Source organism: Balaenoptera ricei, chromosome 3 (assembly GCF_028023285.1).
Source record: "Balaenoptera ricei isolate mBalRic1 chromosome 3, mBalRic1.hap2, whole genome shotgun sequence".
NCBI classification, from domain to species: Eukaryota; Metazoa; Chordata; class Mammalia; order Artiodactyla; family Balaenopteridae; genus Balaenoptera; species Balaenoptera ricei.
In genome coordinates, this window is record NC_082641.1 from 177,156,719 (window position 1) to 177,181,611 (window position 24,893).

At 45.7% G+C, this 24,893-nt stretch overlaps 1 protein-coding gene across 4 annotated transcripts in view; it reads left to right on the forward strand.

Annotated features, from left to right (window-relative positions):
• The first annotated feature begins 10,564 nt into the window (after positions 1 to 10,564).
• INSR (insulin receptor) overlaps positions 10,565 to 24,893 on the forward strand; it is a 134,762-nt gene continuing 120,433 nt past the window's right edge. For 2 of the 4 annotated variants that reach the window (XM_059918609.1, XM_059918611.1), the window contains exon 1: positions 10,565 to 11,120. In XM_059918609.1, coding sequence (XP_059774592.1) covers positions 11,021 to 11,120 — 100 coding nt within the window. In that variant the 5' untranslated portion in view covers positions 10,565 to 11,020. The remainder of the gene's footprint in view (positions 11,121 to 24,893) is intronic. The other 2 variants (XM_059918608.1, XM_059918610.1) reach the window with 1 other exon arrangement.

Here is a 24,893-nt window from a genome sequence, read left to right on the forward strand (position 1 = left end):
TGCAATAATTTATTTATTAAGTTTATCATATAACATAATGAATTAATATACTTATGATATACTATAATATATTAAAATATTTATTTGTGTGATTATTTGATTCAACTGGAAGCTCCACGAAGGCAGAGACCACTGTTTTCTAGTACCAACTTGAGGAACTGGTCCAACGTGGGGATCCACAAATATTTATGGAGGAAACAATTCCTAGGATGCCTGCTGTGTGCCAAACCTCGTTCCAGATGTGGGGGACACAGCAGTGAACACAGCCTATCTGTAGCTGATGGATGGTGCTGAAAGACCTCCGATGGCTGGAACATAGGGAGCCAGAGTGAGTGTGATGGGAGGTCAGCAGGGGGGCCCACGAGTGGCCTTGCCGGTCCTGTGAAGTCCTGGGAGGGACACCACATAAAGAACGGTCCCATGACTGCAGTGCTGAGAAAGGCCTCTAGGGGGCAGAAGTGGAAGCTCGGAGTTCAGGAAGGGGGCACTTCGTAGTACCGGAAGGAGATAAAGGATACGGAAAGTAGTGACCCTCTTTGCCAGCTGTATGTGCAGGCGAACTACTTTGGACTAAATGCATCTCATTGTTTTTACGTTTAGTGGCTTTGTTGACGTATAACTGGCAAACAATAAACCGCACATACTTAAAGTAAAAAATTTGATGAGTTCTGACATACAGCCATCATCATAATGAAGATAATGGGCATACATAGACTCAAATGAATAAATGATACCCGTACATTTTGCCAAAATGGAATTGTACGATGCATAATTTTTGCAACTTTAAAAAAAACATCGTAATAGATAGCGTTCGTCTTTCCATGTCATTACCCGGAAAACAAGATTTCTCATGTTACTTTTATTATTTATTTATTTATTTATTTAGGCTGCGCCGGGTCTTAGTTGCGGCATGCATGTGGGATCTAGTTCCCTGACCAGGGATCGAACCCGGGCCCCCTGAGTCTTACCCACTGGACCACCAGGGAAGTCCCACTACTTTTTTTTTTTTTTTTTAACATCTTTATTGGAGTATAACTACTTTAGATTGTTGTGTTAGTTTCTGCTGTATAACAAAGTGAATCAGCTATACATATACTTATATCCCTATATCCCCTCCCTCTTGTGCCTCCCTCCCACCCTTCCTATCCCACCCCTCTAGGTGGTCACAAATCACCGAGCTGATCTCCCTGTGCTGTGCGACTGCTTCCCACTAGCTATCTATTTTACATTTAGTAGTGTATATACGTCAATGCCACGCTCTCACTTCATCCCAGATTCCACTACTTTAAAGAGGGTATAATATTCCACAGCAGGACTTGGCAAATTTTTCTTTAAGGGAAGGAGAGTAAATATTAAGGCATTATGGACCAAATGGTCTCTGTCGCAATTAAAACCCTTCTGCTTTAGCACAAAAACAGTCACAGACAGTATAAAAGATGAATGAGCATGACTCTGTGCCCATAAAGCCTTGTATAAAAACCAACCCTTGTTCTATGACTTGAATCTTGTTTAGTGTTTATTTACCTAGTCCCCTGCTGATGGACAGTTGGGTTGTTCCTTCCCTCCCCCTGCCTTTCAAGGGATGCTACTGCAAACATGTGCAGAGATCCTAGGGATGGCACAAGATGGAAGGGGGTTACATCCCTGAATCGTCATCCATCAACCCAGAGTACCCATTTTACAGATGCGGAAACTGAGGCCTAGAAATAAACAGTCACATACATGAGCACGGAAGAACGAAAACATTGGAGTTTATTTGTTATAGCAGCTGGCACTATCCTAATACAGTGGTTCTCACCTGGTGGTCATTTTGCCTCCCAGGGAACATTTGGCCATGTCTGGTGACATTGTTGACAACTGGAAAGGAGAGTGCTGCTGACGTCTGGTGGGTGGAGGCCAGGAATGCTGCTAAACATCGTACAATGCACAGGACAGCCCCTATGCAAGGAATTATCCTGCCCAAAATGTCAACAGAGAACCTCTCCTAACTGAATGAACACCCCACTTGGAATCATTTTATTTCTTTTTTTTCCTGTGCCCTTGAACATAGTCACATTTCTCAGCCAAGGAGAGAGAAGTGTCTTTCCATTTAGGGCAGGGCAGTCTGGGTGTGTGGGAACTTACTCAGAATGGAGTTGGGTTTTCAGCCTCTGCTTGTTTGGGGCTTGCCTGATGGATAGAAGGAGGATGTGACTTCAAAACTGACCTTTGGGCTCTCCTGGGATGGGAACATGCCTTGAGGTCTCAGATGGACCCACTCCTTGGACTCAGAGGTCGGGCCACTTGGAGAACAGCTGAGGCTGAGTTCTAGGAGTTTTCTTGGCTGTTGGTAATCTGGTATGCGCTGGTGGGAGACCGTTATTTTATTACTGGGACCGTTTATGATGGTCCATTTTCCAATGCAGTTTACAGAAGGCTCCGTTTTGGTTTTTGCTGATGGTCTCGAGAAAGAATCCTTGGCTGGTGTTGGCTGAACATTTGCTATATGCCAGGCTCTGTGTGAAGTACATGGCCTGTACCAACTCATTTAATCCCCATGATGACCTAGGAGTTGGATCTGAAGTCCTCATGATGAGCTATGAGACTCTGGGGTATCACTCCTTACCTGTCTGATATCTCTGCTCGCTTGCTCACTCAGCTTCAGCCCCACCAGCCTCCCTCTGTTCCTCCAACATGCCAGGCATCATCCTGCCTCAGGGCCTTTGCACAGGCTGTGCCTTCTTCCTCGTATGCCTTTCCTCCACATACCCGCACGAGATCTGCCGCCACTCCCTTCTGATCTCTGCTCAAATGTTGTCATACCAGAGAAGGCCTCCTATTGAAAATTTCACCTCTTTCTCACCCACTGGTAACTTCTATCCCAGTTTCATTTTTCTCCACAGCATACATCCCAGTCCGACTGAGTCTGTATATGTCAGTCACATATTTTGCTTATTGTGTGTTTCCCTCCACTGCTGTATGAGAAAAAGGGAGTTTTAATGGCTCTAGTTTCGCCTCTAGATCCCCAGTCTCGGCCCACAGTAGGAGCTCAATATTTGCAGAATGAAGGTACAAGGTAGGTGCCGTCTTAAAGATGAGGCTGTCGCACAGTTGAGGTCCAGAGACATGAAGGGACTTGTCCAAGATTGCATTCAAATAAGTGGCACAGTGGACTTGAATGGTGCCCTCAAAACATCCCTCCCCCATGCTTTCCATTTTATTTTATTTATTTTTAAAAATTTATTTTATTTAAGTATAGTTGATCTACAATGTTGTGTTAATTTCTGCTGTACAGCTAAGTGATTCAGTTATACATAAACATATATTCATTCTTTTTCAGATTCTTTTCCATTATGGTTTATCACAGGATACTGAATACAGTTCCCTGTGCTATACAGTGGGACGTTGTTGTTTATCCATCCTATATGTAATAGTTTACATTTGCTAATTTCAAATTCCCAATCCATCCCTCCCCCACCCCCACCCCCACCCCCCTCCACCTTGGCAACCACAAGTCTGTTCTCTATGTCTGGGAGTCGGTTTCTGTTTTGTAGGTACGTTCACTTGTGTCATATTTTAGATTCCACCTATAAGTGATATCATATGGTATTTGTCTTTCTCTTTCTGGCTTACTTCACTTAGTATGATAATCTCTAGGTCCATCCATGTTGCTGCAAATGGCATTATTTCATTTTTTAAAGTAAATTTATTTTATTTTATTTATTTTTGGCTGCGTTGTATCTTTGTTGCTGCCCACGGGTTTTCTCTAGTTGCAGCGAGCAGGGCTACTCTTTGTTGCCGTGCGGGGGCCCCTCATTGCGGTGGATTCTCTTGCGGAGCACCGACTCTAGGCGCGGGCTTCAGTAGTTGTGGCTTGCGGGCTCTAGAGCGGAGGCTCAGTAGTTGTGGCGCATGGGCCTAGTTGCTCCGCGGCATGTGGGATCTTCCCGGACCAGGGCTCGAACCCGTGTCCCCTGCATTGGCAGGTGAATTCTTAACCACTGCGCCACCAGGGAAGGCCATCTCCCTATATTCTTTTAGATACAGATTTTGATTTAAATTGGACCTGTAAATTATTTTCTTGGAAGGGGAGGGGTGGCCCTTAGACAACACTCCGTTTTCTTATCCAGAAATAAGGCATATTTATTTATTTATTCAAGTCATTTTATGTCCCCTTAAAAAGTACTATAGTTTTTAAAAAAATATGGGTCAGAGCTATTGCTGTTAAAATTTTTCCTCTGTATTTTATTTTATTTCACTTCGTAGATATGATGATGCTATTCTGAAAAAAGTCTCCGTCTTATGCTGATTTTTGAAAAGGGAATGCACATACATGGTTAAAACAATCCGAACAGATAAAAAAGGATTACCAGCTCCTGCGTCTTCTTTGAGAGATATTTCCTGAGAGATCATTCACATCTGTGAATGTGTATATGCTAATTTGTGTTGCTGTAGTCCACTCCTCTTTTAAAATGCAAATGATAGCACTCCATTTACACTATTCTGCACTTAATTCTTTTTGTGTAATAATATGTATCTTGAAAAAAAAATAATATGTATCTTGGAGATTTTGTCATCTCTGTACCTGTGGATTTAACTCATTGTTTTCTAAAAAGGTCACAGAACCCCACTGAATATTTTTCCATTATTATATTTATGTTAGAAAACAGTTATTTTATTTTACTTTATTTTTAATCGAAGTATAGTTGATTTACAGTGTTGTGTCCCTTTCTGCTGTACAGCACAGTGATTCAGTTAAACATATATATACGTTCTTTTTCATATTCTTTTCCATTATGGTTTATCACAGGATATTGAATATTGTTCCTTGTGCTGTACAGTAGGACCTTGTTGTTTACCCATTCTATATATAATAGCTTGCATGTCCTAACCCCAAACTCCCACTCTATCCCTCCCCCTTGGCAACCACACGTCTGTTCTCTATGTCTGTGAGTCTGGGAAACAGTTTCCTTTCAATTATAATTTTTATGTATATATTTTTCCATCTAGATTTGGGTAACTGTCACTCTAAGCCAGCGGAAAAGAGTCCTGGACATTGCAACAATGAAAGGAAATGTTTCTGAGAAATAAAAATATTTTACACGAGCTTCATCCCGTCTTTCATCTTTCTTGAAAACTACATTGGGAGGAGGGGCAAACACCACAGTGTTAATCCTTTTAGATTTAGTTGGCAGTACTTCCTTAATATTTTTGTCTTATTCAGGTACAAATAGTTCGTCTCGGAAGCTTATCCATCTCCTAAGCATTTTATTTGTCAGGTCCAGTCACAATCTAAATTCTCTGAAACTGGTTAAGATGAAGCCTCAGTTTGGACAATGGCCCCAAAAGCATCAGAAACCAGGAGAAGCCCAACGCTCAAAAATTCCCATGGGTTTCATCTCAGCCATGCTGCACATTTCAGAAAGTGTGGTTTCAAGTGTAGGTGCAAAATGGGATCATGTAATGGGTCTGAAGATTCAAGATCCATATCCACATCTATTGATAATGGGATGTCATTCAGCTATAAAAAAGAATGACGCACTACTCCATGCTACAATATGGATGAACCTTGAAAACATTATGCTAAGTAGTGAAAGTCACAAGGTCACATAATATATGATCCCACTTATAGGAAATGTCCAGGATAGGCAAATCCGTAGAGACAGAAAGTAGATTAGCAGTTGCCAGGGGTTGAGGGGAGGGAGAATGAAAAGTGATTGCTTAATGGGTATGGAGTTTCTGTTCGGGGTGATGAAAAAAGATTTGGAACAAGATAGTGGTAAAAGTTGCACAACATTGTACTGAATGTCACTGAATTGTACACTTTAAGATGGTTTCAATGGTAAATTCTATGTTATGTGTATTTTACCACAATAAGAAAAAGCAAACGAAAACAATAGCCCAGTGTATTTGAATAAGGGTCGGAAATGAAGACTTTACAAATAACAGAGCTATGTGGAAGTGTTGAAATAAACCCCCATGAGACCAGGATGGGCAGACATCAAGCTGTGTAAGTACAGGATGTCTGTTTTCTTATACCAATTTCACACCCTGCCTTTATATCCTCAAAGTTCCCCTAAAGGAAAAATAAAACCCAGGAAAAAATATGAGAATATTATGAGTTACTATAACTTGTCAATGCAAATCATATGTGAGTGGTATCAGAGGAGAAAGAAAAGAGAGAGAAAGAACAAGGAAAATTTGAAATATTTGAATTGATGAGGCATTTTGAGGAGAATGTAGAGGTCTCCCTATTTCTTGGGGGGAAAAGTAATTTAGGGTGATTCCAGGTTGTGCTGCAATGATTATCTTTGAGAATACTTCTTTTTACACCCATGGGAGGATATTTGTGCAGCATATAATTTCCTAGAAGTGAGACCAGTGGGAAAAAGCATCAATGCAATTTACATGTTGAAAGTCTTTGCCAAACCTCCCCCCGACACACTCCTTAGTTGAACTCATTTATACCAGTGTTGATGAGAATGTATTCTCACAAATCTTCACATTGTGTTGCCCGTTTTCCTGACAGTTGGCAAACTCAGTGAAAATGACATGTGCATGTCTCTAACTATGAAGAAGGCTGAACATCCTTTTATATGTTTGAATACCTTTGGTATTCCTTCTTTTTTTCTTTTCAGTGGTCTGTTTCTGTGAGCTGCTTATTCATGTCCTTTGCCATTTTTATTTTTGCAAATAAGAGTTTGGGCTTTTTTTTCCTCACTGAAAAAATTAGTGTTATGTATTATATATTATGTAACATCTTATAATGCATGCCCTTTATCTGTCACTTAAGTTGCATATATTTTTCTCACTTTTAAAAATCTGACGTTCAACTTTATGCATGGATTTTTTTTTTTTTACTATTCATATAACTTAATTTTTTCATAGCCAGATTTGTTATGTTTAGGTTTTATTTTATCTTATTTATTTAAATTTTATTTTTGGCTGCGTTGGGTCTTTGTGGCTGCGCGCGGACTTTCTCTAGTTGCGGCGAGCGGGGGCTACTCTTCATTGTGGTGCGTGGGCTTCTCATTGCAGTGGCTTCTCTTGTTGCAGAGCATGGGCTGTAGGTACACGGGCTTCAGTAGTTGCAGCACTCGGGCTCAGTAGTTGCGGTGCACAGGCTTAGTTGCTCCGCGGCATGTGGGATCTTCCCGGACCAGGGCTCGAACCCGTGTCCCCTGCATTGGCAGGGAGATTTTTAACCACTGCACCACCAGTGAAGTCCCTATTTTTAGATTTTAGATTTGAGATTTGCATCTTGCTTAAAGAGATTTTCCTTACTTTGCAATTATAAAACAAAATTGCCACATTGCAGAGTCTTATGGTTTCATTTTTGAATGGCTATGGAATTCATCAAATACATTTTTAGTAGCATGGAGATGTTATTGCACCTTCTCTCCTTGGACCTACGAATACTGTGATCTTGATGACTAGACTTCCTAGCATTGAACCATCTTTGCCCTCCTGGCCCAAGGTCCACTTAATCCTGGTATAGGTGTTGTGTTCTTTCAATCCTCTGCCTGACTCTGTTGGTAAATTCTCACTGCTGTGTTTTTGCACTGTTATTCACAAGTGAAATCAGTTTGCAGTTTCCCCCCCCCCCCACTCCTAAATGTAATGTATTAAAGCAGGTTTCCATGACAACACAGGAGTCAGGATTTACATTTGGTTTCCTGCTTTAATGTAACAAAAAACTGCTAGATTGAGTGAGATTGTCCCGGAGGGACCTGCTAAAGGAAGACCCCAGCAGGGTGGTGGTGGGCCTCCCTTAGCCCTCCTTGATGGACAACAAAAGTAGAGTATTTGGTGTTTATATTCATGAACGATGAAAAGATCTCTCTCATTACATCATGCCTTCAAAGTATGGTGTGCTTAAATATCAGACCAAAGCCAATCTGAGAAAAACAAAGCCAAACAAAAAGTCCCAAATGGTTTTTCAAAACTTTTAATTTTGACATGATGTCAGACTTCCAGAAAAGCTGCACGAATAGTGCAATCAATCCTTTTAACACAGATTTACCAATTTTATCACACTTTCTATCACATCTGCTTTGTTCCGTCTCTGTCTCATTTTTGTTTTCTGAACCATTTGAGAGTAAGTTGCAGATATTATACTCCTTAACCCCTACATACTTCATTCAGTGTGTATTTCCTAAAGCCAGGGACATTCTGTTACATCACTTCAGTACAATGATCAAAATTAATATTGATACAATACCATTGTCAAATTGACACACCCTTTTCAGTCTTCCCCAATTGCTCCAGTAATATCTTTTATTACAGAAGAAAATCCAAGAGCAACTTTGATCATTTAGTTAAGCCAGCTTTCTCCTCCATGAAACTACTATTATTCCTTTCTTTTATTATTGACAAGCGTCCTGCAGAGATACTTGCAGACCGCGGAGATACTCTGTTACTTTTCAGACTTCCAACCATCACTTAGCATTCGTGATGGCTCTGGCCAGAACCAATTATTTTGGAGATTAGCAAATGGTGATTTTCTACTTCCATTCCATTGATTTTAATAAAAGGCAGAGGTTGACTTTCAACTTTTAGATGATTGTATTTTTGGGGGGGGGGCACGGTGGTTTACAAAAGAAACAATGAGTTTTCTTCGGGAAGTGGGTGTGTCTTCATTTCCATCCAGCAAGTCACAACTACAATGATTCTCTTGACTTTATACCCAACATGGAAGTCTTGTGTCCTGAAAGATTTCCAGAGGGCATCACGTCCCCTGGAATTTCAGCAAATGCCACTGGCCTGGAATTGTTGGTGGCTTTTGGGGGCCCCTGTGGATCAGAGGGAAGCGCCCCAAAGAAGGGGAACAACATTGATCAGACCCACAATTCTTGGTACTCTGGGACTGCAGTTGCCTCTCGTCTGTTCTCCGTGGGTCCATTCTTGCCCCATTGTCCACAGTGAGATATTATTGGAAAGAAAATCTGATTGTGTTAACCTTTTGGTGTAAACCCTCTAATGCATTCCCGTTGCTTTCAGGATAAAGGTGGTGGTGGGGACAGCCCTTCACATGGCATATCAAGATTCTACCCTTTCTAGCTCGGCTTCCCCTCTTTTCTTTCTGTGCTCCAGCTACAATGCCTGATTCAGTTGTGAGAACACCGGCTTGTCCTCCTCTGGGCCTTTGCACATGCTGTTCCCTCTACCTGGAACACTTCCCTGCTGCTTCCCTGGGCTGGCTCCTCCTCATCCTCAGATTTCAGTTCAAAAATCACTTCTTCGGAGGATCCTTCAGTGTCTCCCCACCCCACCTTATAACACATCTGATGTATAATTAATGGCCTTCTCCCCCACTGGATTGTGAGGTCTACAAGGAAATGGATGGTGTGTTTATTTTGCTCCCTGCAAATCCCCATTACTTACTGCATGTTGATTCTTCCATTCAACAAATATTTATGAAGCAATGGATATGTCAGGCACCGGGTATAAAATAGTGAACAAGACAGACAAGATTTCTGCCTTCCCGGGGAGGGGCGAAGACACACAAGAACTCAGAATTTCAGGTAAGGATACTGGCATGCGGTCAAGAACAGGGAGGGGAACAAAGGGAGGAAGGGATGGGGAGCGTTTGCAAAGTGTGGTCAGGGAAGGCTCATTGGAACAGAGAGGTGAAGCCAGACTCTGGAGGGATGGGAAGGCAGGAATAGGTTTGAGTTAAAAGGACAGTGGGCCCAGCTCCTGGCAAATTAATATTTGTTTTAATAGATGAGAGAAAGAACGAATGCCCTCAGACAAGAGTTGTGCTGGGTGCTTTGTCATACTTTATTTCTCCTGCAACTCCCCAAATCTGACCTGCAGTTATTGGTTACATGCATCATACAGGTGAGGCTGATCCAGAGAGAGGACTCTGGGTCTGCAGTATTGAAAACTGCGTGTGTCCACTTGTGTCATATCCAAGGTCTCCAGCGCCTGGTTTGCACTTTGGCTAGGTTCTGCACATTCTCCAAGGGGTCATTTCTCCAACTTGAACCACAGACCGCGCGGAGGGGCCCAGGCTACCAGTACATTGAGCGCACGGGGCGCGCGTGCACGTGGCTGTCCCCAGGGGCCTGGCGCTGGGCGGGGGAGCAGTCGGGGTAGGACAGGGCGCCCGCGCGCTCGAGGACCAGACTCGCTGGCGGGACTGGGACGAGGGGGAGGCGAGCGCAATATTTAAGGGAGTAATAAAAAACCGAGTAACCTAGATAAACAATATTTTAATGCAATATTTAAAAAAAATCAAAATGAATTTTCCAAAGTCCCATTATGAACAAAATAGCTAAACGTTAAACACAGGATCCGTCTCGCTGGGTCGGGCATCTGGGGCGCCCCCAGACTCTGAGACGGGAGTCACGGGGCTGGAAGGGGCGCTCCGGCTGGGCAGGGATCTGTGGCGCCCCCTCGCCTAGGGCGCGTCGGGGGCCTCCAGCGCGGGGCCCAGGATAGGGACTCTGGCGGGTGGGGCGGGGCGGCGCCTCCCCCCTGCCGGTCCTCCCTCTACCCGTCTCGGGCCTCTCCCGGGCGCCGAGTCCCTTCCGAATCCGGATCCGCGCCGCCTTTTCCCGCGGCCCGCACGGGGCCCAGCTGACGGGCCGCGTTGTTTACGGGCCGAGCAGCCCTCGCTCCCGCCGCCCGCTCGCCACCCGCCTGCCCAGGTGCCCGCCCGCCTGTCCGCGCGTCCGTTTGTCCGCGCGTCCGAAGATCTGAGCCCCCGAGCGCTCGGGGCCGAGAGCCGGGAGGCAGGGGCGCAGCGCGGGGCTCGGGGCCCTGAGATCGCGGGACGGGGCCCGGGCCGCGGTGGCCCGGAGTCGGGGCCGCCTCCACCGGGCCGCGCTGCCGGATTTGCAGCGGCGGAGGCCGCGCACCCCTCCTGGGGCTGTTTCAAGGACCCTCCCGGGCGGAGGCTGCGGCCCCTGGGCCGCCCGCGTGGAAGAGAAGGACGCGCGGCCCCCAGCGCCTCTCGGGCGGCTGCTTTGGAGCATGCACCCCTCGGGCCGGCGCCGCGCGCTCTGATCCATCCGGACCCCGCGCTCCCGTAGCCATGGGCGCCGGGGGCGGGCGGGGGGCGGCGGCCGTGCCGCTGCTGGTGGCCGTTGCCGCGCTGCTGCTGGGCGCCGCGGGCCACCTGTACCCTGGAGAGGGTGAGTCTGGGGGTCCGGGAGTGGGCGGGGACCAGCGCGGTGGGGAGGGGACCCTTTGCCAGAATGGAACCCCTGCTGTGGACTGAGAGCCCTCCTCCGTGGGAGGGCGGGTGGCCGGGACTGTAGCTCCAGCCTCGCGGGGGGCGGGAAGCCGCTGACCTTGGCCTTTGCCCGCCTGGGCTCGCGGCTCCACGCTCCGCGTGCGGGCTCCGGGCTGGAGGAACCTTGCCCCAGTGCTCGCCCCTTCGCGGGCGCCTCCCCCGAGCGCTCCTCGGACCTGTGCCTGGACCTCTCCGAGCCCAACTGGCTCCGGAGACGGGCCACGCGTCCTGAGTCTCCTCCGAGAAGTGGGGTTATTGGACACTCTCGGACAGCCAAATTCCCGGGGCACAGACGGTTTGGAGCCAGAGTCGTGGGTGACGGACTGGGGAGGGGGTCCCTTGGGGGTCCCTGCTGGTAGGTGACGCTGCCCGGGGCGGGGAACTGTAGAATCCACGCCCCCCCCCCTCTTTCTCGTATCTAGACCCATGGCTACCCCGACTTAAGGTCCATGTTTACACTCTTGGGTTCTGTTTCCAGATATCCGGAGGCAAACTCTAGCGCCTTGGCAACAGCGCAGCTGTAGTAGCAGAAGTAGTGTCGGCTTTAATGATTATTGTAGTTAGTGTCACCAAATGCCACGGGCTGGTCAGTCTTATCTCTCTGGACCTTTTTTTTTTTTTTTTTTTTTGAGATTTTTTTGATGTGGACCATTTTGAAGTCTGTATTGAATTTGTTACAATGTTGCTTCTGTTTCACGTTTTGCTTTTTTGGTCGCTAGGCATGTGGGATCTTAGCTCCCCGACCAGGGATCGAACCCGCACCCCCTGCATTGGAAGGGGTAGTCTTAACCAGTGGACCGCCAGGGAAGTCCCTCTCTCTGGACCTTTTTTTTTTTAATTTTAAATTTATTTATTTATTTTATTTATTTATTTTGGCTGTGTTGGGTCTTCGTTGCTGCGCGCGGGCTTTCTCTAATTGCGGCAAGCGGGGGCTACTCTTCATTGCAGTGCGCTGGCCTCTCATTGCGGTGGTTTCTCTTGCTGCAGAGCACGGGCTCTAGGCGCGTGGGCTTCAGTAGTTGCAGCATGTGGGCTCAGTAGTTGTGGCTCACGGGCTCTAGAGCACAGGCTCAGTAGTTGTGGCGCACGGGCTTAGTTGCTCCGCGGCATGTGGGATCTTCCGGGACCAGGGATCGAACCCGTGTTCCCTGCACTGGCAGGCGGATTCTCAACCACTGCGCCACCAGGGAAGCCCCTTCTCTCTGGACCTTTGCGGAGGCCTCTCGAGGCTAATACCGTTGTTGGTCCATTTCGTAGGGAGTAAAGTGAGACTCGGGAAGGACACATAAGTCACTTGCCCCAAAGTCAGTGCCAGAGGGAAGAACGAACCTCTCCAGTGGTGCCAGGGCCCAAGGCTCTGGACTGCTGCCCACGGCCCATGTCCCCCTAATAACCTCCCTCCTCTGCCCTTTTACCTGTCAGCTCCGGGAGGTCTCTAACCTGTGGTCATTCCAGCCCCCAAAGCCTCCCTCCTGAGTGTCCCTGGGCTGGCAGCTACCAGAGGCAAATCCCAGCATCCTTCTTGGGCTTGACAGCAGGTCTTCCTGGCTGCAGGTCAAGGACAGAAGAATCGTTTAAGAGAATATAGCTGTGGTTTCCCACCATGATGCCTGAGGCCCTGCTTTCAAAATATCTGTTGGGTTACTTCTTCAGATCTCGCCATAAAAGGAGATCAGTCATGATGAGGAAGGGGTTCAAGGAGGGAAGAAACCGAAGCTCCTGAGTTCACTGACGGTGAGCGAGGGGCGTGAGAAAGCACACGCAGGCTCTGGAGTTGCCAAACCGGGTTTGCTGAGCACCTTTGCCAGTTAGGCAATGTCTCCAAGCACCCTGGTATACAGTGGGTGCTCCGTGAAGGAAGGGTGGCAGTTGGTTTAGGGTCTTGTTAAAAAGGTCCGAGACCAGTTGTTAGGCTTTGCCTGTGTGTGTCCGTGCTCACCCCTGTATGTTTCCTTGCTCCTCTGTTCCTGGTAGCTTTGGTAATTAATGGTGGATTTGTGCCCGGGCTTTCAGGGGTCCGTAGGTGGATTTTCCGCTTCTTACTTGTTTACAGTTTCCACAAGGGCAGAGGTTTATGTTTCTTTGGTTCACTGCTACCTTTCCAGAGCCTAGAGCAGTCCCTGGCACCTAGTAGGTATTTGATAAATATTTGTTCTAGATTCAACTCCTATCCCAGGAGTCCAAGTCACAGTTGCTTTATTCTCCAGATAACTCCTAACTAACGAGAATATAAGCAACCGCTCAGCGGGCGCTGTTCTATACACTTTGCATAGGTCATCTCAGTTAATCCTTACCGCAGTGCTCTGAGGTAAGGTTTATTGTCCTTTTGGAAGGTGAGGAACTTTGACGAGATGGCAGAGCTGAGATTAGAACCCCAGTCTGTTAATAAAAGGTTTCTGAATAAAAGGTTCTTTGGAGTCTGAGCCTCCCCACCCCAACCCCTGTGGTAAAGGTTAACAAAATACTACTGAATAGATGACGTGTGATGCCCTTTGGAGGTTTGGGGAGGGGCGTGAAACTTCACAGATGGCTTATCTCCAACAGCAACCAATATGGCATTCTGGCTGGGGTGAGGGTGGGGTAGAGGGAGATCAATGGGATTTTTAAGGACTGAGGACTCAGAGATGTCACATGGTATGTGCCATCCCACTTCATCCCCCCATGGAGTCTCTGTGGCTTGGCTGAACTGAAAGCAATGGCTTTCCCCTCCATTTCTCCTCGGGTCCATCCACTCTGGCCCGAGATGACCCAAAGTCAGAGGATGAAGGCGAAGTGAGATTAATGACAGTGAAAACCCACAGAGTTTTGGCGGGGGTAGGGGGGTGGGCAGTGAGTTGGTTAGGTGAGGTGTGAGATGTTGCTTTCAGATCCCATCGGATGTTTCTCCTGTGTGTTCTCTTGTGTGCTCCGGGACCCTTAGAGCAGAACTTCCACTCGCCGGGTCACCTCCCCGGGGTTCTTCCCAGTCTTTGCTTCCCCCCTGGTGACCCACCCCTCGCCCCTGCCCCACTTACTCATAGAGGTCATTGGGGTGAGCCCCCTGGGGTCCCCACCTCACTCCACTCCATCGTTGACTTCCTTTCTTTTTTGATTAGAGGAGAACCTCTCGACTTCTGTGCTCTCGACTTATGCGGTTGGATAGGTCTTCGTTGCAGGGGGCTGTCCTGTGTATTTTAAGATGTTGAGCACCGTCCCTCACCTCTAGACGCCAGTAGCAATTCCCCTCTCCAAGTCGTGACCACCAAGTGTCTCCAGACATTGCCAGCTGTCCTGAGTTGAGAATTACTGCATTTGGGGAGATAACTTTTTCCTTCTCTAGGACACTTACCCACCTGGGTCCCCTGCTTTCTCCCCTCTGTTTGTTCAGGGATCTCCATCCACCCAGGAGCCTTTCTCTTTTCAGCCTATAAACACTCAATACTCCCCTGGCCCCATTACTCACCACTTATCTCTCACCTTCCCCTGCCAAGCCTCCCCCCCAATGGGTCCTCACCGCCCTTGCTCTCTCACCTTTTCACCCACTGCTCTGCCCACGGCATCTGGCTTGTGTCTCCATCGCTTTGCCCATGGCACTAGAGAAGGTCATCCCTCACCTCCCAATTGTAGCCTCACCCCAGTTGACTTCTCTGGGTTTTGCCTCCCACTGGAAGGCACGGTGTCCTGGTGAGTTTTCACCTGTGTCTGACTTCTCCCATCCTCTCTCTTCCTTTCCTCTGTTCCTTTCCTGGACTAAGATATTAGCCCCTTCTTCATAGAGGGCCATTCCCTACTCTTGACTCTCTCTGTCTCACTCAGTTTTTAATTTATATGTGGTCAAAGTCTTTATCTAGAACAGGGGCCAAATCCTGCCCACCCACGCCAGTTTTTTTGTAAATAAAGTTTTATTGGCACGCAGCCATGCCCATTCGTTCATGTATCATGTGTGGCTGCTTTTGTGCTCTAAAGGCAGAGTTGAAAAGTTGTGATCGCGTGGCTCCCAACAATATTTACACCTGGGCCCTTTCCAAAGTTTGCCAACTCCTGATTTAGAACAAACTCCTTGAGGATCATGATGACATATGCCTCATAGCTTGTGTGGTCCCCGATACAACTTTGAATGAATCAAGTTAAATGAAACGCCCAGGGATGTTGTGTTTTCCCCTTTACAGAGCAAGCTGTAGTAAAGAAATTTATACCATTTGCTGTGCTGAATGTATGGGTTCCGATGGTGAGAAAATAACAGTGATGTTCCCTCCTTGTGTGTGTGTTTGTGTGTGTGTGTGTGATCTTTGGATGTATTTGTTTAAACAGCCTTCTTGGCATTGAATGAGGATTCCGTGCTCTTGGCCCTGTCTCCAGTACCAAAAGAAAGTGGTATCCGCTATGAGATGTTCTCTTGAGACCCCCCCTTATGTTAATTTCTATTAAGGAACACATCGGGGTGGCTTGGTTTATGTTTTGCAACTTAAAAACCGTATTTATGGGACTTCCCTGGTGGTCCAGTGGTTCAGACTTCCCCTTCCAATGCAGGGCATGCGGGTTCGATCCCTGGTAGGGGAGCTAAGGTCCCACATGCCTCGCGGCCAAAAAACCAAAACATAAAACAGAAGCAATATTGTAAAAAATTCAGTGAAGCCTTTAAAAATGGTCCACGTCAAAAAAAATCTTTAAAAAGCCGTATTTATGATTTTCAAATTAAAATAATAACAGGTAGTGCATTCTCATTGCAAAAAAAATTATGAAAGTATAGAGAGGAAAAAACCAGAGTCCCCCTTTGTCCCTAAAACCATTGCATTTCTGTCCTGGGAAATGACTACACTATCAGTTTGGTGTGTATCTTTATTTATTTATTAAAAAAAAATTTTTTTTAACATAAGTGTACTGGCCAGTGAATTTTTTTTCCTTTTTTTTTTAAAGTTTATTTTTTCTTGTGTGACTTTTTAAAAAAATAAATTTGTTTATTTTTATTTTATTTATTTTTGGCTGTGTTGGGTCTTTGTTGCTGTGCACGGGCTTTCTCTAGTTGCGGCCAGCAGGGGCTACTCTTCGTCGCGTTGCGTGGGCCTCTCATTGCGGTGGCTTCTCTTGTTGCGGAGCACGGGCTCCAGGCACGTGAGCTTCAGTAGTTGTGGCACGTGGGCTCAGTAGTTGTGGCTCTCGGGCTCTAGAGCGCAGGCTCAGTAGTTGTGGCGCACGGGCTTAGTTGCTCCGTGGCATGTGGGATCTTCCCAGACCAGGGCTCGAACCCTTGTCCCCTGTATTGGCAGGCGGATTCTTAACCACTGCGCCAACCAGGGAAGCCCGGTGTGTATCTTTAAACATTTTTATTTTTAAAATGGTCATACAGTAAAACTGACTTTTTGGGGGGGGGCACAGTTTTTGCATTTTAGCCCCTGCATAGAGTTGTGTGGCTGTCCCCACAGTCAGGATACAGAAGTGTCCCATCCATCATCACCCAGACTCCTTCCGGCCATCCCTTTATCGTTATGCCATCCCTACCTCGAACCCCTGGCAATACTGATCCTTCTCCATCCCTATAGTTTTCGCTAGACTTTAAAAAGTATCTCATGTTTGTCTTTCTCTTTCTGACTTACTTTGCTAAGTATGACAATCCGTAGACCCATCCATGTCACTGCAAATGGCATTATTTTGTTCTTTTTTATGGCTGAGTAATATTCCATTGTATATATGTACAACATCTTCTTTATTCATTCCTCTGTCGATGGGCATTTAGGTTGCTTCCACGTCCTGGCTATTGTAAATAGTGTTGCAATGAACATTGGGGTACATGTATCTTTTCAAATTATGGTTTTCTCTGGATATGTGCCCAGGAGTGGTATTGCTGTATCATATGGTAGCTCTAGTTTTAGTTTTCTAAGAAACCTCCATACTGTTCTCCATAGTGGCTGCACCAATTTACATTCCCACCAACAGTGTAGGAGGATTCCTTTTTCTCCGTACCCTCTCCAGCATTTATTGTTTGTAGATTTTTTGATGATGGCCATTCTAAGTGGTGTGAGGTGATACCTGTAAAAAAATGGTACAAATGAACCTATTTACAAAACAGAAATAGAGTCCCCGATGCAGAAAACAAACTTATGGTTACCAAGGGGGAAGGAGGGGAGGGATAAATTGGGAAATTGGGATTGACATATACACACTACCATATATAAAATAGATAGCTAAGAATAACTTCCCGTATAGCACAGGGAACTCTACTCAATACTCTGTAATGACCTGTATGGGAACAGAATCTAAAAAAGAGTGGATATATGTATATGTATAACCAATTCACTTTGCTGTACAGCAGAAATTAACACAACACTGTAAATCAACTATACCCCAATAAAAATTAACTTAAAATATTTTTGAAAGTATCTTATAATTGGATCAATATTCTTAAAATTGAAAACCTAAGTACTCATAAGATTCTCATTATTCCTGGATTCCATATTTGTGAATTACCCTATTCACTAAAATTTATTTGTAACTCCAAAATAAATAGCGCTTTAATGGTTATTCCTGGACATGCACCAAGTGGCAAAAAATTGGAATCATCTGACATGCATGTTCCAGCTCAGATCAAACAAGGTGACATCTTGCCTTCCTGTTGCATCTCTCCTCTTGTGAATTCATAAATCCCCAAGGATTAAAACAAATGTCCTTTAAAAATTTTTTTTTAATTGAAGTATAGTTGGTTTACAATTTTGTGTTAGTTTTTGGTGTACGGCAAAGTAATTCAGTTATACATATGTGTATATATCCTTTTTCAGATTCTTTTCCATTATAGATTATTGCAAGATATTGAGTATAGTTCCCTGAGCTATACAGTAGGTCCCTGTTGTTTATGTATTTTATATATAGTAGTGTGTATCTGTTAATCCCAAACTCTTAATTTATCCCACCCCCTTCCCTTTGGTAATCATAACTTTGTTTTTGATGTCTGTGAGTCTGTTTCTGTTTTGTATATAAGTTCATTTGTATCATTTTTTAAAATTCCACATATAAGTGATATCACATGATATTTGTCTTTCTCTGTCTGACTTACTTCACTTAGTATGATAATCTCTAGGTGCATCCGTGTTGCTGCAAATGGCATTATTTCATTCTTTTTTTTTTTTATGGCTGAGTAATATATTCCATTGTGTATAAGCACCACATGTTCTTTATCCATTCATCTGTCAATGAACATTTAGGTTGTTTCCATTTAGGTTGTCTTGGCTACTGTAAATAGTGCTGCAATGAACATTGGGGTGCATTTATCTTTTTGAATCAGAGTTTTCTCCAGGTATATGCCCAGGAGTAGGATTGCTGGATCATATGGTAGTTCTATTTTTAGTTTTTTAAGGAACCTCCACACTGTTCTCCATAGTGGCTGCACCAATTTACATTCCCACCAACAGTGTAGGAAGGTTCCCCAAATATGTCCTTTTTTGTGGTGTATTTAGTGCCATGTTTTTCGCACTTACTTGTGCTTTTTGTTGGTGATTTTGTTGTTTACCATGGTCCGCGTGCATAGTTCTGAAGTGCTGTCTAGGGTCCTAAGTACTAGAAGGCTGTGATGTACCTTCCGGAGAAGATACATTTGCTGGATAAGCTTTGCTCAGGCGTGAACTATATAGTGATTAGTGAATCAACAATGTATATTAAATAAGGTGTTTTTAAACAGAAACACACATACAACAAGGTTACGGTATTGATGGGTTTGCAAATTAGTGTTCTTGAGAACATTGTAGAAAATAGCTTCCATAAACAAAGAGAATCTGCTGTAGGTGGTTTCCTATCACTGAGGTTTAAAATTTGTGAAATTGGGTTTGTCAGCGTCCGTGTAGAATCCTTTTTGAATGCATACGCCCTTTTTGTCGTACTTTCATCGGGGCACAAATCCTTGGTTTACCTCTCGGAAACTTCATAAGATGGCACAAAACCCCTGGCCTGTGTCTTGAGGAGGGGTCCCCCGTGTTCTGCTGACCCTGGTGCCAGGGAGTGCCCCAGTGGCTTTCAGGGGTTTTAGAAACATATTTTTGTTTCTGGCAGAGCAAGATTTGCTGTTCTGTGTTGCCCAGTGCAGACTGGATATGAGTTCCAGTGGGAGTTCACGGCAGGCTGATGAGGAATAAAATTTGATTTCAAATCTGAGTTTTTCTTTCAGTTCCTTAAGGGTGTGGTGTCCCATCAGGTTTATAGGTTAGCTTCTGTTTTGTGTTCAGGAAGAGCAGCCTGTTAGCGGGAGATTCTTGCTTCTCTCCTGTGCCTTTGTGGTAATGTGGAAAACGTAGGTACTTTCCAAAAACTGTGCTTGTTAACAGTGCGGAAAAAGGTAGTGGTTGGACACAAAGGGATAGAGGGCAGGGCTCCACCTGTTTTCTGATGGCCTTTCTCTGATTTCTTGTTGCTAATCTGTTTTCAAAGATGTATCCTGTTTCCTTACAGAAGATCAGAAAAGGGATGACTTCTCACTGAGGTGTTCCTTCCTAATTATATCCAGTCACGTTGTATCGAGGACATCTGCTACTTTTTTGTTCTTGCAAGACTTCTCTTGGTTTTTCTTTCTGGTGTCTTCTGTGGACACTCTCCATCCTTATTTGTGTACACGAGGAGGTAGGACTCCTGAAATGTCATGGAAGCCCCTTATAATCTTGTGGTTTGATGTGTGAGGTCCTTGGGGTTACAGAACTATGGAACTGACTGGAGGAATTAGCCTAAATGTTCCAGAGCTTTCAGACAGGCTTGTAGAAGGTGTTGGTGTCAGGATGACTATGGGTCTTTGGTCCTCTCTCTGGTTCCCTGGCCTTAAATATTGTGCTCGCCAGAGGCACGCCTTGCTTCCATCCTTTTCTCCTCCTGGTTTTATCACCTCCTGTCATCCCTTCAGCCAGCATCCGCCCCTTTTCCCCAGCTCCGGATCCACATCTTCCCAGTGCCCACTGGACCCACATCTGGGAGCATACCAAAGCCCCTACAGACTCCACATGCCCCAAACTGAGCCTGTTGTCCTTGCCACCCTCAACTGGTCCTATCTGGTCCTCTCCAGGTTCACTAAGAGAAGACCCTCACTTCTTCCCCCTCTCCTCCACCTCCCTGGGGACCAAGTCCCATTGATGCTAATTCCTTGTACCCACCCCCATAATAGGCCCCCTAGGCCATGCCATAGAGGTGGTTCCAGAGTGCCTCGTCCAGTACCTTCTCTTCCCTGCTGCCAGAGAGATTTTTCTACTTCCTGCTTTGGTCGTTCTATAGCTGCCAGCTCGGTCCGTTCCCCTGGCAGTGGAGCCTGGCCTCAGCTGTGTGCTGTGCAATCTCACTTCGCCAAGCTCATGACTGCAGTTCCTTGGGGTTCCCTCTTCTTCATGTGCTTGCATTTGCTTCCTGTGCCCCAAGCACCCTTCTTCCCCCTGTTCACCCATGGATGCCTGCTTCCTCCTTACGGAACTGGGTCAGAGGCCTCCTTCGTCCCCTCTCTGGCTTCATCACCCACCCCATTCTCCTTCCCTTTCAGTACAGACCGGGTATATCTGTCTGGGTCCCCATAGACATTGGTCTGCACATTGATGGTGCATTCTAGTGAAACATTGACTGCATTGGAAATGAAACCATACTCTAAGTATGGGTTGGAGAAGGAATTGATACATGTTTGTCCAAAGCAGGAAGCAAAGTCTAGCCCAGAGGGGGCAGGTCCTGGAGAGCATAGGATGGCTTGAAGTTAGGAGCAAAAGGTTTGGCTGAAAAAGAACTGCTATGGTCTGAATGGCCACCTCCCTCCTCCCCATTCATGGGTTGAAACCTTAACCCCCAACGTGACTGTATTTGGAGAGAGAGCTTTTAGAAGGTAATTAAGGTTAAACGAGGTCATAAGAGGACGGCCCTAAACTGATAGGACTGATGACCGTAAAAGAAGAAGGAGACAGAGAAAGATCTCTCCCTTTCTGCACGCATGCACCAAGGAAAGACCATGTGAGGACACAGTGAGAAGTCGGCCGTCTGCAAGCCAGGAAGAGAGCTCTCACCAGAAATTGACCATGCTAGCTACCTTGATCTTGGACTTCCAGCCTCACAGCTGTGAGAAATAAATGTCTGTTGTTTAACCCCGCCAGTCTATGGCATCTGGTTATTGGAGCCCAAGCTGACCAAGACAAGAACTGAGGTCAGAAGGGGCTCTGAAACACAGCATCTAGGAACTCAGGTAGAATAAATGGGTGTGGGTCTAGCTTTCTTTGAAATTCGTGGGGGCCGGTCCACCGTGCTTATGCGGTTCCCTCTAGCAACAATCAACAGCCCCAGGGAAGGCATCCGATGGCATTGATCCTGGGGCAAAGTGCTCAGAGGAGTGGGTTGGGCAGAAGAATGGGAGCTGGAAAGAGCCCCTGCTGGAGAGGTGGCCCAGGTTGGGTAGACGGTACGTCTGTCCTACTTGAGGCCTTACCATATCCTTGGGGACCTTGTTTAAAATGCAGATTCTTGGGCCTGGCTCCCAGAGATATTGATTCATTTGGTCTAGAGCTGGGCCTAGGGATCTGCATTTTAACATACACCTGCCCCCCCCCCCCCGCCCCAGGTGATTCTGATGCTGTTGGTCTACAGAGCACACTTTGAGGAACCCTGTGTGATGGCTAAGGGCACAGGTGCTGGTGCCCTGGGGACCTATGTGATGGACTGAATTGTGTCCCCCCCCCCCCCACCCTCCCGCCAAATTAACGTGTTGAAGTCCTAACCCTAACACCTCAGAATGTGACCGTCTTTGGAGATAGTGTCTTTAGAGAGGTAATCAAGGTAAAAATGAGATAATTAGGGTGGTCTCTAATAAGACTGATGTCCTTATAAGAGGAGATTAGGACACAGACACACACTGAGGGAAGATCACGTGGGGACACAGGGAGAAGACGGCCGTCTACAAGCCAAGGAGAGAGGCCTTAGAAGGAATCAATTCTGCTGACACCTTGATCTTAGACTTCTAGCCTCCAGAATTGGGAGAAAATAAATGTATCTTGTTTAAGCCACCTGGTCTGTGGTCCTTTGTTAGGGTGGTCCCAGTAGACTAATATACTGGGTTTAAATCCCAGCTCTGTCTCCTCCTTGCTTTGTGACCTTGAGGAGGACATGTTCCTCTCTGAGCCTCAATTTCTTTCCTCTTCTAGAAAATCTATCTGGGCGACAGTTTGCCTGTTGCCTGCACCCTCGGGGTATTTACTGCCCTTCCGTTTCCAGCAGTTTCCAGCAGAATCCATCTCACACACTCCGGCTGAAGTCAATTTTTATTTTTTATTTTTGGCCGCAACCCATGGCATGTGGGATCTTATTTCCCCGACCAAGGATCGAACCCGTGCCCCCTGCATTGGGAGCACAGAGTCTTAAACACTGAACCGCCAGGGGATTTCTTGGCTGAAGTCAATTTTAAGAGCCAGTCTTGCAGGCAGGCGGAGAATCTTAAGGGTAGCTGGTACCTCGGTGTGCCCAAGTTCTAATTTATGAAGGGAATAAATCTGGGAATTGGTTCCATGTATCTTAGAGTGGAGAACTAATATGTACACGTGGCCAGACCCCAGTTCTCTTCTGTTCTTCATACCTTTCGTCATGCGATCATCATCATTTACAGGTGAGGAAACTGAGGCACACAGAGATTGAGTTTATGGCTCAGGATTATGCAGCTGGCAGGTGCCCATGCTGGAGTGGGAAGCCAGATCTATTGGGTTTCTAGCATGCCCTGAAACTGCTGTGGGTGATGACCTGACACCTGAACCCAAGGCTTGTTGGCCAGGATGCCTGAATTTTGGAAGAAGCCGTGTTAAGACAGGAAGGAATGCTGGGAGGAACGTGTGGCCCCAGATAGGTCACCAGGGAGCGTTTGAAGAATGTCGAGACTAAGGAATGAGTACGTTCAGGCTTGAAAGCAGAAAGTATAACTCTTAGCATTGTAAAGGAGTTTCAGAATCTTCTAGATCCCTCTCTCCCAGATCCTTAGTACCTCTTTGCTGTTTTCATGATAGAGAGAAAACCAGGGGAGAGGAGACACTTTCCAAGATGGCTCTCATGTCAGTCTTCTCTCCTTCTGGAAAATTCTTAGATTCTGCTGGCCGAGGGGGAACTTCTAGACCAGCACTGTCCAACAGAACGGTCTGCTTTGATGGAAATGGTCTATAGCTGTGCCATCCAATATGGCAGCCACTATCCACATGGCGCTCTTGAAATGGTGGCCAGGGCAACTAAATTTTTACTTTTATTTAACTTTAATTCATTTAAATGTAAAAAATGTAAATGTAAAGTCTTATTTAACATTAGTTGATTGAAATGTCAAAAAAATCACTGCTTGATTCTGTTATTGAACAACTCTTTTGCTTGGAACAACTTGGGGATACAAAGAACCTACCTTTTCAGGGATTCATTTTGTGCAATCTGCATATACAGATTGAGTATTTCTGATCAAAATTAAGCATCTGAATTGAGACCTGGTGCAAGTGTATAAAACACGTGGCATTTGGGAGGCATAGTGTGAAAAAAATCCCATAGATTTTTTTTTTTTTTTTGGTATTGCTTACATGCTGAAGTGAAGTTTTGGGCTACATTGGGTTAAATTAAGAATATTTAGTTTCACCATTTCTTTTTTACCTTTATAGAGAAAATTTTAAATTCTGTGTGGCTCGCATCATGTTTCTATTGGATAAGGCTGCTCTAGGCCCTACACACCCTTGTGACCTACAGCGACAAGCTACAGCTCTTGACCTTCCAATGAAGTAGGCAGAACTTATTGCACTATCTGTGTAGGTTTTAATCCTGGTGTTACCTCCTCCGAGAAGCCCTCCTTGATTGTCCTGGACTTAGTCAAATAGCTCATTTTCATGATCTCTTCTAGCCCCTGAAGCTGTCCTTGAATAACTGAGATATCCTCCTCAGTTATACTTTCAGTTGATTTGGGTAGTTAATAGCAACTAGTAGTCTGTGAGATCCAGGGCAGCCTCTGTCTTATTCCTTTTTTTTTTTTTAACATCTTTATTGGAGTATAATTGCTTTACAATGTTGTGTTAGTTTCTGCTGTATAACAAACTGAATCAGCTCTATGTATACATGTATCTCCCTATCCTGTTGTCCTATCCTGCTTGTCCTATTTCTTGAAGCACTTCCAGCCCTTGGAACAGCAGAAACAGGTCCTCAGCAGATAGTTGCTGAAGGAGTGAACAAAGGAAACTGTCTTTAACAAGCTTCCTCCAGGTTGTCACTGCATGAACATTATTTCGTTGTTTCCTTATTTAAGTCAGATTCACCTGCTTCTTAATTTGGTATTTTTTTTTTTTTTTTGGTATGTTTTTAAAGAACAAAGACGGAGAAACTGTAACATAGTTCAAGCATAAACTTTGCATTTAATTGCTGGGTGGACATCATAGCATTACCCCTTAAAACTCAGCCTGTGTGAGTTTGATTTGCTCGTCACAAAAATGGGCATGGACCACATTTCGTTTATCCACCTCCTCTGGGATTATTTTGAGAATTCATCAAGAGAATGTGTCTGCCAGAACATGGCCAAGTGCTTTACATGGTAATTGTTATTAGCGGTCACCAGGACCCCCGCCCCCCCCCCCCCCCCCCCCGCGATTGTCATGGTCCTTCCCTACCTGTGTGTAGAGTGGTGATTAACCAGGTGTCACTTACTAAGGACCTGAAGCATCTTTCAGTTCCCACCCAGAGGTATTAAAAGCCAGTA